This window comes from Castanea sativa, chromosome 5 (genome assembly GCF_040712315.1).
Source record: "Castanea sativa cultivar Marrone di Chiusa Pesio chromosome 5, ASM4071231v1".
NCBI lineage: Eukaryota > Viridiplantae > Streptophyta > Magnoliopsida > Fagales > Fagaceae > Castanea > Castanea sativa.
The window spans coordinates 74,731,984-74,745,815 of NC_134017.1; the positions used below are offsets into that span (position 1 = coordinate 74,731,984).

At 30.4% G+C, this 13,832-nt stretch overlaps 1 protein-coding gene across 1 annotated transcript; it reads left to right on the top strand.

Annotated features, from left to right (window-relative positions):
- The first annotated feature begins 9,846 nt into the window (after positions 1-9,846).
- LOC142637301 (equilibrative nucleotide transporter 3-like) lies at positions 9,847-13,457 on the top strand. The gene is made up of 9 exons (XM_075811576.1): positions 9,847-9,885; positions 10,001-10,108; positions 10,992-11,147; positions 11,254-11,397; positions 11,502-11,607; positions 11,916-12,091; positions 12,181-12,341; positions 12,823-13,081; positions 13,347-13,457. Exons 1-9 carry the CDS (start codon positions 9,847-9,849, stop codon positions 13,455-13,457), a joined length of 1,260 nt encoding a protein of 419 aa, XP_075667691.1.
- The last annotated feature ends 375 nt before the right edge of the window (positions 13,458-13,832 follow it).

Genomic DNA, 13,832 nt, shown 5'->3' on the forward strand with positions numbered 1-13,832 from the left:
TATTGACTATTTTCCTACAATAAATTGAGTTTTGGGTTTTTTTTTTTTTTTTTTTTTTGAGTTTTGGTTTAATGATGATTGTATAATGATCTATATGTGGTGTGTGCTTTCTTTTCTATGAATTTCAATAATGTATGAATTGAGGATTTTAGCATTTTTGTGTATTAAGGTTTTTTTTCATCTTTATTTCATTATTTTGTTTAGTTTTTGTTACTTTTTATAATGAACTCATCAATCAATATATATATAAAAGCAAAGACCTCATGTGAGAGTGCATGAGGTTCTGCCACGTGGCACTCTAATATTACATTTAACATTTGTTACCTTTTTTCATTAAGTTTTTTTAATCATTACCTAATAGACCATAGTAACTCATTTTTACTATTATATAAATTTAGCATTTTTTACCTCTTATTATTATTATTATTATTATTATTATTATTATTATTATTATTATTATTATTATTATTATTATTATTTTTTAACAATTACTCAATAGATCATAGTAACTTCTTTTTACTGTCATGTCACGTGGCATTCTAATATTGTATTTAACCTTTTTTACCATGTGGCACTCTAATATTACATTTAACATTTTTTACCTTTTTTCATTAAGTTTTTTTAACCGTTACCTAATAGATCATAGTAACTCATTTTTACTATTATATAAATTTAGCATTTTTTACCTCTTTTTATTATTATTATTATTTTTTAACAATTACCCAATAGATCATAGTAACTTCTTTTTACTTTCCTGTCACGTAGCATTCTAATATTGCATTTAACCTTTTTTACCTGTTTTCATTAAGTTTTTTTCACTATTACCCAATAGATCATAGTAACTTATTTTTACTATTATATAAATTTAACATTTTTTACCTCTTTTTAATAAGTTTTTTTTTACTGTTACCCAATAGATCATAGTAACTTTTTTTTACTATTATATAAAATATGAGATCTTGACAATTAGACACATTAGACCAAAATTAATTCACTATAAAATAAACTACCTTTTAAAAGTAGACCAAATCTTATGAAAAATTCAAGCCAGTTCTTATCTTACATATTATGACCCAAGTTTGACCATTCCCACGTGTAAATCATAGCAAAATCTCTTACCCTCTTACAAACTCTCTTCTTCCTCCCCACGTATAGGTAATATTTCTAGAAAATCTCATCCTCGTGAAATCATGTCTTCATTTTTCCCCAATTTCAATTCAATATGCGTTTGTCTATTAATAATGTTCTATCCAATTTATGTAGACAAATTCTCTCTCATCGACCAGTGCAACAAAAATATATATAAATCTTAAGGTCCTTGAGGTTGCTAAAATAATTGAGAAGTGCATATTTCTAAAATTTATAATAACAAAAAAGTCTAATAAATATCATATACTATCTCACAAAATGCCATTAACTTAATATTTTCTTTAAAAAAATTCAATGATAGGAATGCTAAAAAACATGATCCTATACAAGAAATACAAAAAATACATGCAAAAAAAAAATTTTCATAAGAGGATTTATCTTTAAATATTATGAAGACAATAGTAAAGATAAAATGCATCAAATGAGATCCTACGAAACATGTTTGTTATTCATTTCAATTTATACTCATTATTTACGTAAAAAAATAATCATACATCATATTATTTACATTAAAAAAGTAATACATATTAATTTCAAAGTTCATTGCAAGATGTAAACTGTTAGGGTATTGCAATAATAAGTAATATTGATACAACAATAGGTTGGTATTACATTTTATGCGTACTTTGTGAAAGGAATGTCAAACCACAAGCAAAATCATTTTGGTATGCAAAATGTGAAACAAAAATAAATCTTTCTATCCCAAAGTTAGAGGCACTCACATTAACTACATACTCTCCAAATATTTATAATATATTTATCTCACTATAACCACTATATATATACAATTGCAAACTACTTCAGATACATGATTCAAATTGAAGTTTTTGATACAACTATCAAAACAAATTTTGTAATATTTGATTGAGATGTCGAGAAAATCCTAATTGAATCTACAAGATATTTTGCTGAAAAGTACAACTTATTTAAATTATTGTAAAAAAATTGATATTGGAGAACGAATTCCATGTGATTTGAAAAAAAAAATTAGGAAAAAAATGGATTTCTCTACTTCATTTGAATGAATTCAATTTAAAGGGTGATTTTGAAAATTACATGGTTGCTAAGATTTTTGATGCACCTTCAAATGATAAAAAGGTATGGAAGAAAAAAAAATACACAATTCAATATGCTATATTAATTCTTTTTGCTGCACTATTCCAAAATTAAAAAAAAATAAAAAATAAAAATATTTACAAAAAGCTGTAACATCATTGAAATTTAATATAAATGCAAATACTATGAAAAATCTTAGCAACAAAGTCTAAATTTTGTAAGATTCAATTAAGAATCTCTTGATGCCAATTCATTAGTAATTAACATAAATACTATGAAAAATCTTAGCAACAAGTCCAAATTTTGTAAAATTCAAGTAAGAATCTCTTAATGCCAATTCATTAGTGATTAACACAAATGATGCAACAAAAGAAAAAAATTGATGAAAGCTCAAAAATTGAACACATATGGACGGACTAAACTTCAAACGTTGAAGATAGAGAAATTGATGATGATAACAAGCACCACCATACCTTAATAACAAAGATTGAAGAAACAAAAAAAAAATCATAATGAAGCTTTTTATTACATCATATAATAAAAATCAATAATGTAGAATGAATTAATATGCTTTTATCAACTTTTATTATACAATATTACTCCAAGTGATTTTAATTATTGTCCATTACTTGAACAAAATAATTATAATAGATATATGTGAGCAATTTATAATTGTTACCTTTTATGATGAGCTCATTACTAACAAAGTTTTATAATAAATATGCTATAATATATGTCTAATATTTTTCAAAAACAAATTTACATAAAACATTACAACAGCATCCGTGCATCGCACGGGAAACTTACTAGTTACTAACAAAGTTCTATGACAATTATAGTATAATATATGTACAACATTCTCCAAACTTATCTTACATAAAACATTACAATATTATCTGTGCATCGCACGTGCAACTTACTAGTATATATATAAAAGCAGAAACCTCATTGTGTGAGGGTTTACGTTTTTGCCAAGTGGCACCTCCTATGAAGTTTCTCTACAATCATCCAACTCTCCCATTAATTGATTGAATTTATACCACAACACTCTCTCCCTTCTTCATGTCTTTTAGTATACCAAATGTTTTAGTTTTTTTTTTAATAAAAATGGATCAATACTAATAGTGTAGAGATCAAGAAAATAATGTAGAAAATTTTTGAAATAGATCATTTCTATCATTCTCCACGCATAAGTGATAAATTCCACAAACTAAAACTTCCAAACACATACTGTTCTCGCTATGTGATATATCATATCATAGCCAAAAAGTCAGGATTTTATTTTTACTGTTCAAGATTGGTGGAAAAAAAAATCATTTGATTAGAGTGTCTTGGGTATTACGTGTCCTAAATTATTGGAGATATCTTGAAGTTGGGTTAGTTGTTGTGGGGCAACTAATCCACATTCTTAAGGTCACTGTGCACTCTAATGATGTAGTTTGCCACGTTAGGAAAAAGGTGCTCGAGATTTGCAATATAAATAGAGTGACATCCATTAAGGTCATCACACTTCAATAATAAATAGTAGAAGTATCATCTCCATAACAATGTCTACAAACAATGTTAGTAGTGAAACAGGTTCAGGCTACGGGCTTGGGTCTGGTAGTGGTTCAAGCTATGTGGTTCAATCAGTGGTTAGTTCTGCTGTGACCATTGTTGAATCTGTTGTTGAAACGGTTGTAGATACAGTTACTGGGGCAGAATCATGTGGTAGTTTTTGCTAAGTGGGATATTGTATGACATTCTTCTCATTTAAGCTTCCACCTCGTCTAAATTTACCATTTATGTCAAACTATTAAGTAATGACAAATGCATTTATTTCAATGTATTAATAAAATTCAAAGAATTTGTATACATTTATAACTTTACATGCTTTGAATTGATGCGGATGGATTTAAAAAGTCATGAAAAATGTAGGATAAAATTTAAAGAATTTTTATATAAAAGCAGAAACCTCATTGTGTGAGGGTTTAAGCTTTTGCCAAGTGGCACCTCGTATGAAGTTTCTCTACAATCATCCAACTCTCCCATTAATTGATTGAATTTATACCACAACTCTCTCTCCCTTCTTCATGTCTTTTAGTATACCAAATGTTTTAGTTTTTTTTTTTAATAAAAAGGGATCAATACTAATAGTGTAGAGATCAAGAAAATAGTGTAGAAAAATTTTGAAATAGATCATTTCTATCATTCTCCACGCATAAGTGATAAATTCCACAAACTAAAACTTCCAAACACATACTATTCTCGCTATGTGATATATCATATCATAGCCAAAAAGTTAGGATTTTATTTTTACTGTTCAAGATTGTTGGAAAAAAAATCATTTGATTAGTGTCTTGGGTATTACGTGTCCTAAATTATTAGAGACATCTTGAAGTGGGTTAGTTGTTGTGGGGCAACTTATCCACATTCTTAAGGTCACTGTGCACTCTAATGATATAGTTTGCCACGTTAGGAAAAAGGTGCTCGAGATTTGCAATATAAATAGAGTGACATCCATTAAGGTCATCACACTTCAATAATAAATAGTAGAATTATCATCTCCATAACAATGTCTACAAACAATGTTAGTAGTGAAACAGGTTCAGGCTACGGGCTTGGGTCTGGTAGTGGGTCAAGCTATGTGGTTCAATCAGTGGTTAGTTCTGCTATGACCATTGTTGAATCTGTTGTTGAAACGGTTGTAGATACAGTTACTGGGGCAGAATCATGTGGTAGTTTTTGCCAAGTGGGATATTGTATGACATTCTTCTCATTTAAGCTTCCACCTCGTCTAAATTTACCATTTATGTCAAACTATTAAGTAATGACAAATGCATTTATTTCAATATATTAATAAAATTCAAAGAATTTGTATACATTTATAACTTTACATGCTTTGAATTGATGCGGATGGATTTAAAAAGTCATGAGAAATGTAGGATAAAATTCAAAGAATTTTTATACGTTAATAATTTTACATGCTTTGAATTGATACAGATGGATCTAAAAAATCATGAGAAATTTAGGAATCAAAAAAACTTTTCAATTTCCTGCATAAGACTAACTTCAATACAAAATTGCAAGAGTCGAATTCAATGAATTGGGCAAATATTATTTGTCTCCACATTTGTCCAGTATAAATCTCCATTTCCATTGGATTTAAAAATTAAACTTCCAAAATTTTCTCGCAATGTCTTTGTTTTTCTTTCTGAGAGGTATGTTAATTTTCAAAATATTACGTTTGTCTTAAATATTTTGTTTAGATTTTATGTACACAATTTTACTTATGCAACATTGTAATTTATTTAGGCTTATTTTTTCATATTATGTGTCAATTTATATTTTAGGTTTTCTGTATGATGCGTATACCTGATAAGGATCTATTTTTGCTACTTTTAGTTCAATTAAAATTGGAAGTTAAATTGTGATATTATTGCATCACTACTTTTAGTTTTCTAATTTATTTTATTCTATGGGAATCCTTATTATCCATCTCATAAACAAAATCTCCCTTCTCTGTTAGTCTTTTTTTTTTTTTGGGTATGACAAGCTTTTATGGTAGTTATATAAAAATTTTCTACATTTATGATTGTGTAGATGCATTAATCATAGCTAGCCTCCAAAATGACGTTTTGGTTTTTACCTTTTTGTTTTCACATTGTGTACATTATCAATACTCTGCTATATTGATTAATGTAGGATTTTCTAAACCTTTGACTCCCCAACCTCTCTCTCATGCTTTGCCTTCCCCTCTCAACTTTGACTATATGCCTCCATTCTCTTTCTTTCTCTCTTAAAAAAACTTTCTTTCTCTTCAAAAAAAAACCTTTAATAGTTAAATTTCTTAAACTACTACTCTCAAATTTTGTTTTCATATTCACAATTTTTTAGAACACCAGGCCGTTCCTATTGCACTTGTGATCTTTTGTTGTAGCCAGTGGCTATCCATTGCACATTAAGTGGCCTTGACATGTATGAGTTCAAGCTATCTTTTGTTACTTTCAAAGATTCATTTCTTCACTTACAATCGGTAGGGTTAAGATCATGAGATTCTGTGTTTTGTTATTTTCTTTTATAGGTTGTGTTATTGTGTATATCGATTTCCAAAAGATGCTTGAAGTCTATAACTAAGAAGTCGATAATTGTTTATTGTAGTGTAAAAGTCTTATTGTCATTGTCCCTTCAAGGTTGTTTAATCTTAGCATATGGCTTGAGTAGTCTAGTCTTTTCAAAATAAACAAAAACTAAACCTGTTGTAAATCATAAATTGGATTACAGGGATCAAGTAGTTATCATCTAGAATGGAGGGTTTTTTTTATTTTTTTTATGCAAGATAGAAATTCTACTCTAACTAAATCTAAGTGTATATGTGTGTTAATGTCTCTCTTGGAAACTTGAACCCACAAGCACTTATACTTGTGGAGTGACCATCACACTAAGGATATGCGTGGTAAGGTAGAGAGGATTTAGTCAAATGGCAATTGAATTTGCAGAGGAAAAACAACACAACTACTCAATCTACATTCTTTAAACTCCAAAGCTTCTTTCTTGAGTAAGTCTCTTGATATTTCAATAAAGAAATACATATTGAATTTTTTCCTACAATAAATTGAATTTTGGGTTAATGGTTTTTTTTTTTTTTGAGTTTTGGTTTAGTGATGATTGTATAATGATCTATATGTTGTGTGTGCTTTCTTTTCTATGAATTTCAATAATATATGAATTGAAGATTTTAGCATTTGGTTCATTAAGTTTTCTTTTTTTTTTTTAATTCTAAATTTCATCTTTATTTCATTATTTTGTTTAGCTTTTGTTACTTCTTATAATGAACTCATTACTAACAAATTTCTATGACAATTATGGTATAATATATGTACAACATTCTCCAAACCTATCTTACATAAAATATTACAATATTATCCATGCATCGCACGGGCAACTTACTAGTTGACCATAAAAACTCGTCCTTGGATACCCACATCACGTGGCATGAACAGAAATCTTAAACATGAGGGAAGGAACAAACATGAACGGAAAATTCAACCCACCCTTTTCTTCTTAGCCTGAACTGGGTTTTTTTTTTTCTTTTTTTCTTTTCCTCTCTCTTTAATTAATGATAAAAATAAAAAGTTAAGGATGTTCACAGTGAAATATTGATAGACTTAAACGGAATGGTCAAATAATTGGATCTGTTCTCAAAGTCAAGGGTGTAAATTGACAATTTTAAAACACGAGGGATCAATTGACAATAAGCACAAACTAAGAGAGAGTAAAATACATTTTTACCATTACATTAAAATGTACGTTTTGAAATCGTCTCTTCAAATTAAAAGTCTATATGAGAAATTGCATCTTTAAAATGCGATTTCATGTTGAATTTGGAACCACATACGTGACAATGTTTGTATACTTCACATTGTGAATTGTGATACCTCAGGTTCATATCCTACAATTTGACTACACAGTTCAAATCGCGATTCAAAGTTGTGTTTTCATTGTTAGCAAATGCGCATCTTGATCTTGAATTCGTGATCGTGATTTCACTGCATAGTGAAGTTGCAGTTTAATTTCATTTGGGTTCTTAAAATAATAATAATAACAAACAAACAATCACATTTGCACATTCCAAATCCCAAATAAATGATTTCATGAACGATCCCTCTCCAATCTTAGCATTCATTATGTTATTGGTTAGAGTTGACTGTAGACCTAAGACCGACCTGCCTAAGTCGGTTTTTGAAACAAATGACCCGCCACCGACCGGTGACTTGATCAGATCCAGTCAAATCCTTCGAGTGGGTCAAGTCGTCAAATTGGATGGACAGCCCTACTTTTAATTAAGAGAGAACTAGTAGCTAGCAGATAAGCACAATGGGCAGAAAATTTTGATAATTTTTATTTTTTTGTTAAGTGCAAAATGAAAATAGTAAATATGACTTATAAATGTTAGTTTCAAACCCTTTTTAAAATAATGCTATATTTTCTAACAAAGTATAGACAATACATTAGATTATTTTCTAAATTAAGCTATTTATATATTTGTTTCTTCTAAAAAAAATCTATTTATATTTGTTATTTGAAAGTGTTTTAAATTTGTAAGTTCTTTTTTCATTGAAAAATAATGCATTTTACATTCAAAAATTTTTTTTTTTTTTGAGAAGGATCAATTATTATATAAGGCGAGATATCTTGTAAATAAAATAATGTAAGGTTGGAATTTATTTTAAATGCTCCTTACGAACAATTCATCCTCTATTTGTCTCGAATGGCCTATAGAGGAAGCATATACAAATAAATCAATCACTTATATTAGAAAAACTAAATTAAAATCATGCTTTAAAAACACAATTTCACAGTTTTAACTAAAATCATGTTTTCAAAACATGAATTCAAATATGTACAAAATGCATGGTTTTAAGGACCAGTATGATCAATGAGTCAACTTTGGTCCCAATTCTTGGTTTTTTCCAGTTTTTAACCAGTTCTTACTAATTTTGACCGGTTTTAGGGCTTTCACCAGACCAAGCCGCCAAGTTACTCTTATTGGCCTTTTTATTTCTTGCACGCATATCAAATTTTCTCTATACATATTACCGCCGAGCTGTTCTCTTATAATGCTTTTCTGACACCACTTCCACTAGGTAGTTGCCCTATCATTTATAACACCTTCTCTTCTGCATGTAAGAGGTAGAACCGAAGAGGGCATCTTTTACATACCTTTGTCTGGAGAGAATCTGAACGCCAAAAAAAAAAGAGCCTGTCGTTTTAACTGACCAAGCTTCTCTTGACGCTTATAGAAGAATGAAGTTACACATTTTCATCTTCTTGACACGTTCACACCATGCGTTCTGCCTTCTAGGCTCAATTAGTATGTACAATGTAGTCATTGACAACTAGTTTTGAATCTTATAATATTAGGCAAAGACCCTTTTGCTCTAATCCATTCTTTCAAGTGCCAAAAACATTTGCTTTTCCCAGTACACTTGATAAGGTCTCTCTCTCTCTCTCTGACTCTCTCTCCCTCTCTCTTGAATAGTTCACAACATAACTGCTGTTTCAGTCTGTATGGTTAGCTTCCTGCTTCTTTTTTGGTTGATTGTTGTGTATTTCTTCTCTCCATGTGAGGGGGTTGCTGTGGTGTAATTGTTGGTGGCGGCCCTGTTTGTATGTTGTTTGTGGTTGTAACTGTGTTTCCTCTTGGATGTTGTTGGTAATGTCCTAAAATCTTGCTTGATTTATCGGGAAAAATAATGATAAATTTTCATTTTGCCAAGTTTGATTAGTGCAAAAGTTCAGGGATCGACTATGTATGGTTTCAATGTTTGATTCCCGGTGTCAAAGACAATATGCATGTTGGAGACATTCCTGCTTATCATTAATGTCTTATGGAGGGGGAAAAAATTTATTAAAAAAATTATTTGGAAAAAGATATATTTTATATTATTTTATTTTATAAAATGCTTTGACTCTATATTTATTTTTTTTTAATTTCACAATTGTTATTCATTTTTGAAAAAGTTGACATTTCTATCTTTCATCTCAAAAAGAAGAAGTTGACATAAGCATAAAGTGTTTCTATAACTAAATAAGATATACATAAAGATATACATCTTTGCGGTCTTACTTTTGTTTTCTAATTCTTATAGGGGAGTATTCATGGCGAATGATAATAGTAAGGCTCCAATAAGACTTGAGGTTTGTGCTTAATCTTTGTTACATTGATTGATTCAAAAGAGAGTTGAATTTCTTTAGAATATTATAAATTTCAAACTAATTGAAATATAATATTTTTCAAAATTTCTGTTAAAAGCATGGAAAATTTAAAACAATGGTGGTTTGCTGGATTCTTGGACTGGGGTGCCTTTTCTCTTGGAACAGTTTGCTGACTATAGGAGATTACTACTATAGCTTGTTTCCGGTAAACTATTCATAACTTATGTTACTTTCCATTTGCTTTCAGAGCAAAATGCAAGTCAGTAGACAGTTAATTTGTTTTGCTTTTATTAAGTAATTATTGTCTTTTTTCTAACCTTGGAATATAAAATTAGTCTAGGACCTTATTATGAATCAAGTTACACTTGGCAGTTGGCAGGATAAGGTACGGTTTCAATTGAGAAATTTGTCTTTGATGTGACTATGATCTCTAGAAAAATACACCAGTTTGAAATTGTCCACCGTAGGAACCTCATTCCTAGCTAGTAGATTGTCTTATATAAATTAAAAAAATATTATGTTTCATTATGTAATTTACCAATTACAAGATACCGTATGTCTCTTTTTCTTTTCTTATAAAATAATCAAAATTTAAAATTGAAAAAAAAAACATATAAATGGCATAGTCTAATTGATAGACTTAAAGTGAAATACTTTTAAGATGATTGAAAATTTTTGTTCATGTTATTTTATATTGGATCTACAAAAATTAAGAGTGGTATATTCTTCAATTTTGGGAAAATCGAGAAGAGTAAAAATTTCTTAATTACACATATTTTCACACACTTTTTCATCCATAAACATTTTTAAAAAATACAAACAATGTTACTATGACAATATTAACAAACAGCACCTTAGTTTCTAAGGCTTTAGTATTGTTCATGCATCTTTTCAAGTTCACAAGATAGTACAAGGAGACTAACCCTCGTTGACTTCCCAATTGATACGCTTAAGAATATTTCCTCCTTCAGCAGGGTTACTGAAACTATAAGTGTTATAATTAATTGTATATCTTACTATATATTTGAGTAAAAAAAGATGGGTTTTCAAATTAGTTGGTCTGATAAAATTTTCCTCTTCCTTTGAAGCGATACCACCCTTCAAGGGTACTTACCCTTGTTTATCAACCTTTTGCATTTGCAACAACAGCAGTACTAACTTACAAAGAGGCAAAGATCAATACTAGATTGCGGAACTTAATTGGATACGCTCTCTTCTTTGCAAGTACATTGTCGCTCCTAGTTGTAAGTAGTGCTGATTTATGTACCTCATGATACTTATTTCATAACAATTCTCTGATCATTGAGTCTAACAAATTTGATTTGACCTTTCTTTTACTTTCTGTGAAAGTTGGACTTAGCCACATCTGGGAAAGGAGGAGCTGGCCCTTATATTGGTATCTGTGTAATTGTTTGTTTTATTGGAGTTGCATCTGCCAGTGTTCAAGGAGGAATGATGGGAGAATTATCTTTCATGCTCCCTGAACTCATCCAGGTTAATTCTGCCAAGTGTTCTTTTAAGGTTCTTTCTGTTTTTTTTTTTTACTTTCCTATCGTCCTGTTATCCTAATTAATGCAGAATAGTACTATGTTCTGCAGTCCTTTCTTGCTGGTTGTGCTGCAGCAGGGACTCTAACTTCTGTTTTGAGACTACTCACAAAAGCAGCATTTGAGAAATCTGATAATGGTCTTCGCAAAGGGGCTTGTATGTAAATTTTATTTAATGATGAAGAAAAATGTTGGTTCTATTCATTACTTGTGTTAGTGAGTGCCTTACTGAGAACATGATGTTTTATATTCTGATTTAGTCCTATTCTATAGGCTTTTCTCATATGCTATAGTGATCATAGTTGCAAAGGTCAGCATGAGAATAGCACCGCTTGCTATTCTCACATAGGTTCACATAGCACCGCTTGCATTTTGAATTTTGACACTTCAATATCTAACTTGAGTTTAAAATGTATTATAACACTTCTATAGACGATAACTCATTTTTATTCCTGTCATTTGCAGTGTTATTCCTAGCAATCTCAACGTTCATCACGTTTCTCTGTTTTATTCTCTATGCCTTATACTTCCCTAGCTTGCCAATAGTGGTGTACTACCGCTCAAAGGCAGCTTCAGAAGGATCAAAAACAGTATCATCCGACCTTGCTGCCGCTGGAATCCAAGTGGAAGCAAACCAAGAAGTATTGCAACACTCCCTTTCATCTCATAACGCATGAAGTTCAAGGACATTATAAGCTTTCACTAACAAGCATTTAAAAAAATTTCACAGGTTGAAGGGAATGCCACACCCCAACAACGATTGAGCATTAAACAACTATTCTTTCAGAACGTTGATTATGCATTGGACCTGTTCCTGATCTATGCAATGACATTGTCAATTTTCCCTGGATTCATATTTGAAAATACAGGAGCACACCAATTGGGCTCATGGTAAGTATTCATTTACCAGAAAGTGAGACTAGTGGGGTATTTTATCATAACATGGAACAAGATTGTAGTATTTTGTCCCAAATCCATTTTGCAAGGCATTCAGGTGTGACTGCAAATGAAAAGCTTTCATTTTTTTCATTTTGCATATTCTCAGAACAACAAAACATCTGCTTGCTATTTGGAAAAAATGTAAATCACGAGCTTAAAATCAATACTTATTCCCTATACTTTTAGCTATTGTAATTTGATGACATGGATGTAATTCATTATTATCATATATTTTCTTAGGTCCATCACAAGCAAACAATTTTTATTACTTAAAACGATTTTTGCATGTACTTTTAGACTGAAAAATCAATTGCCATACTAATGCCGATTGGAAAAACATGACTGTCTTTGCTTTGACTAAAATGATGTACTGAAAATCTTATCAGGTAGTTTTTCTCCACATTACCTTATCATTTGGCTTTTGACCTTTCAGGTACCCACTTGTTCTGATCACCATGTTCAATACCTGGGATTTCATAGCAAGATACATTCCACTTGTGCAATGCCTGAAGATAGAATCTAGAAAGGGTCTTATGATTGCAGTTCTTTCTTGCTTCTTACTCATCCCAGCATTCTACTTCACAGCAAAATATGGTGACCAAGGATGGATGATCATTCTCACATCCTTCCTGGGAATATCCAATGGTTACCTCACTGTCTGCGTCCTCACAATAGCACCTAAAGGTTACAAGGTTAGTGGATGTAATTGTTCACAATATATAACACATTTAACATTTGTCACACCACTACACACCTTAGTGCGATGGTCACTCCACAAATATAACTGCATGTAGGGTGTGAGGAGGCAAAGATCAAGGTTCAAGTCTCTAGAAAAGAGCTTCACATATATATACATTTAGATTTGACTAGAGTAGAATTTATATATTGTATAAAAAATAAATAAATAAATAAAAACATTTGTCACAGACTCCTAATAAAAGTATTTTGGTTTTGCAGGGACCTGAGCAAAATGCCTTGGGTAATATGCTTGTGTTGTGTCTTCTAAACGGTATATTTGCAGGTGTTATTCTTGATTGGTTGTGGCTAATAGGTCATGGCCACTTTTAAAGTGACTAGTCCATAATTCTCTTATCGAAGAAATCCAGTTGCCTCATTTGATTGCTTCACCAATCAAATCTTAGTACATTGGCCTTATATTATAGATTAAGCATTTTAATTCATCCTTTTCTTTTACAATATTCAACAAGGATCTTCTATGCTTGTCTTATGCACAACCAATCTTAAACCAAATATATCCCAATCTAAGAAACCATTACTTTTCTTCTTTCACTGGTGAGAACAAGAAGCCCAATTGGCTATTGTTTCCTAGTGAGAACAAGAAGCCTATTGTCTCTTGATGATTAAGAATGTCAATGTTATGATCCAGGTTGATGTGTTAGATAAATTGTAATTTAAATTATTTGAATTTAGGCTTAAGAGATA

Bases quoted from the DNA above. Each gene is read 5' to 3' on its own strand.
- LOC142637301 (XM_075811576.1), top strand. From the start codon at position 9,847: ATGGCGAATGATAATAGTAAGGCTCCAATAAGACTTGAG. The intron at 12,092-12,180 runs GTATTGCAACAC...AAAATTTCACAG, and splicing joins AAGTGGAAGCAAACCAAGAA to GTTGAAGGGAATGCCACACC. The intron at 12,342-12,822 runs GTAAGTATTCAT...TTGACCTTTCAG, and splicing joins GCACACCAATTGGGCTCATG to GTACCCACTTGTTCTGATCA.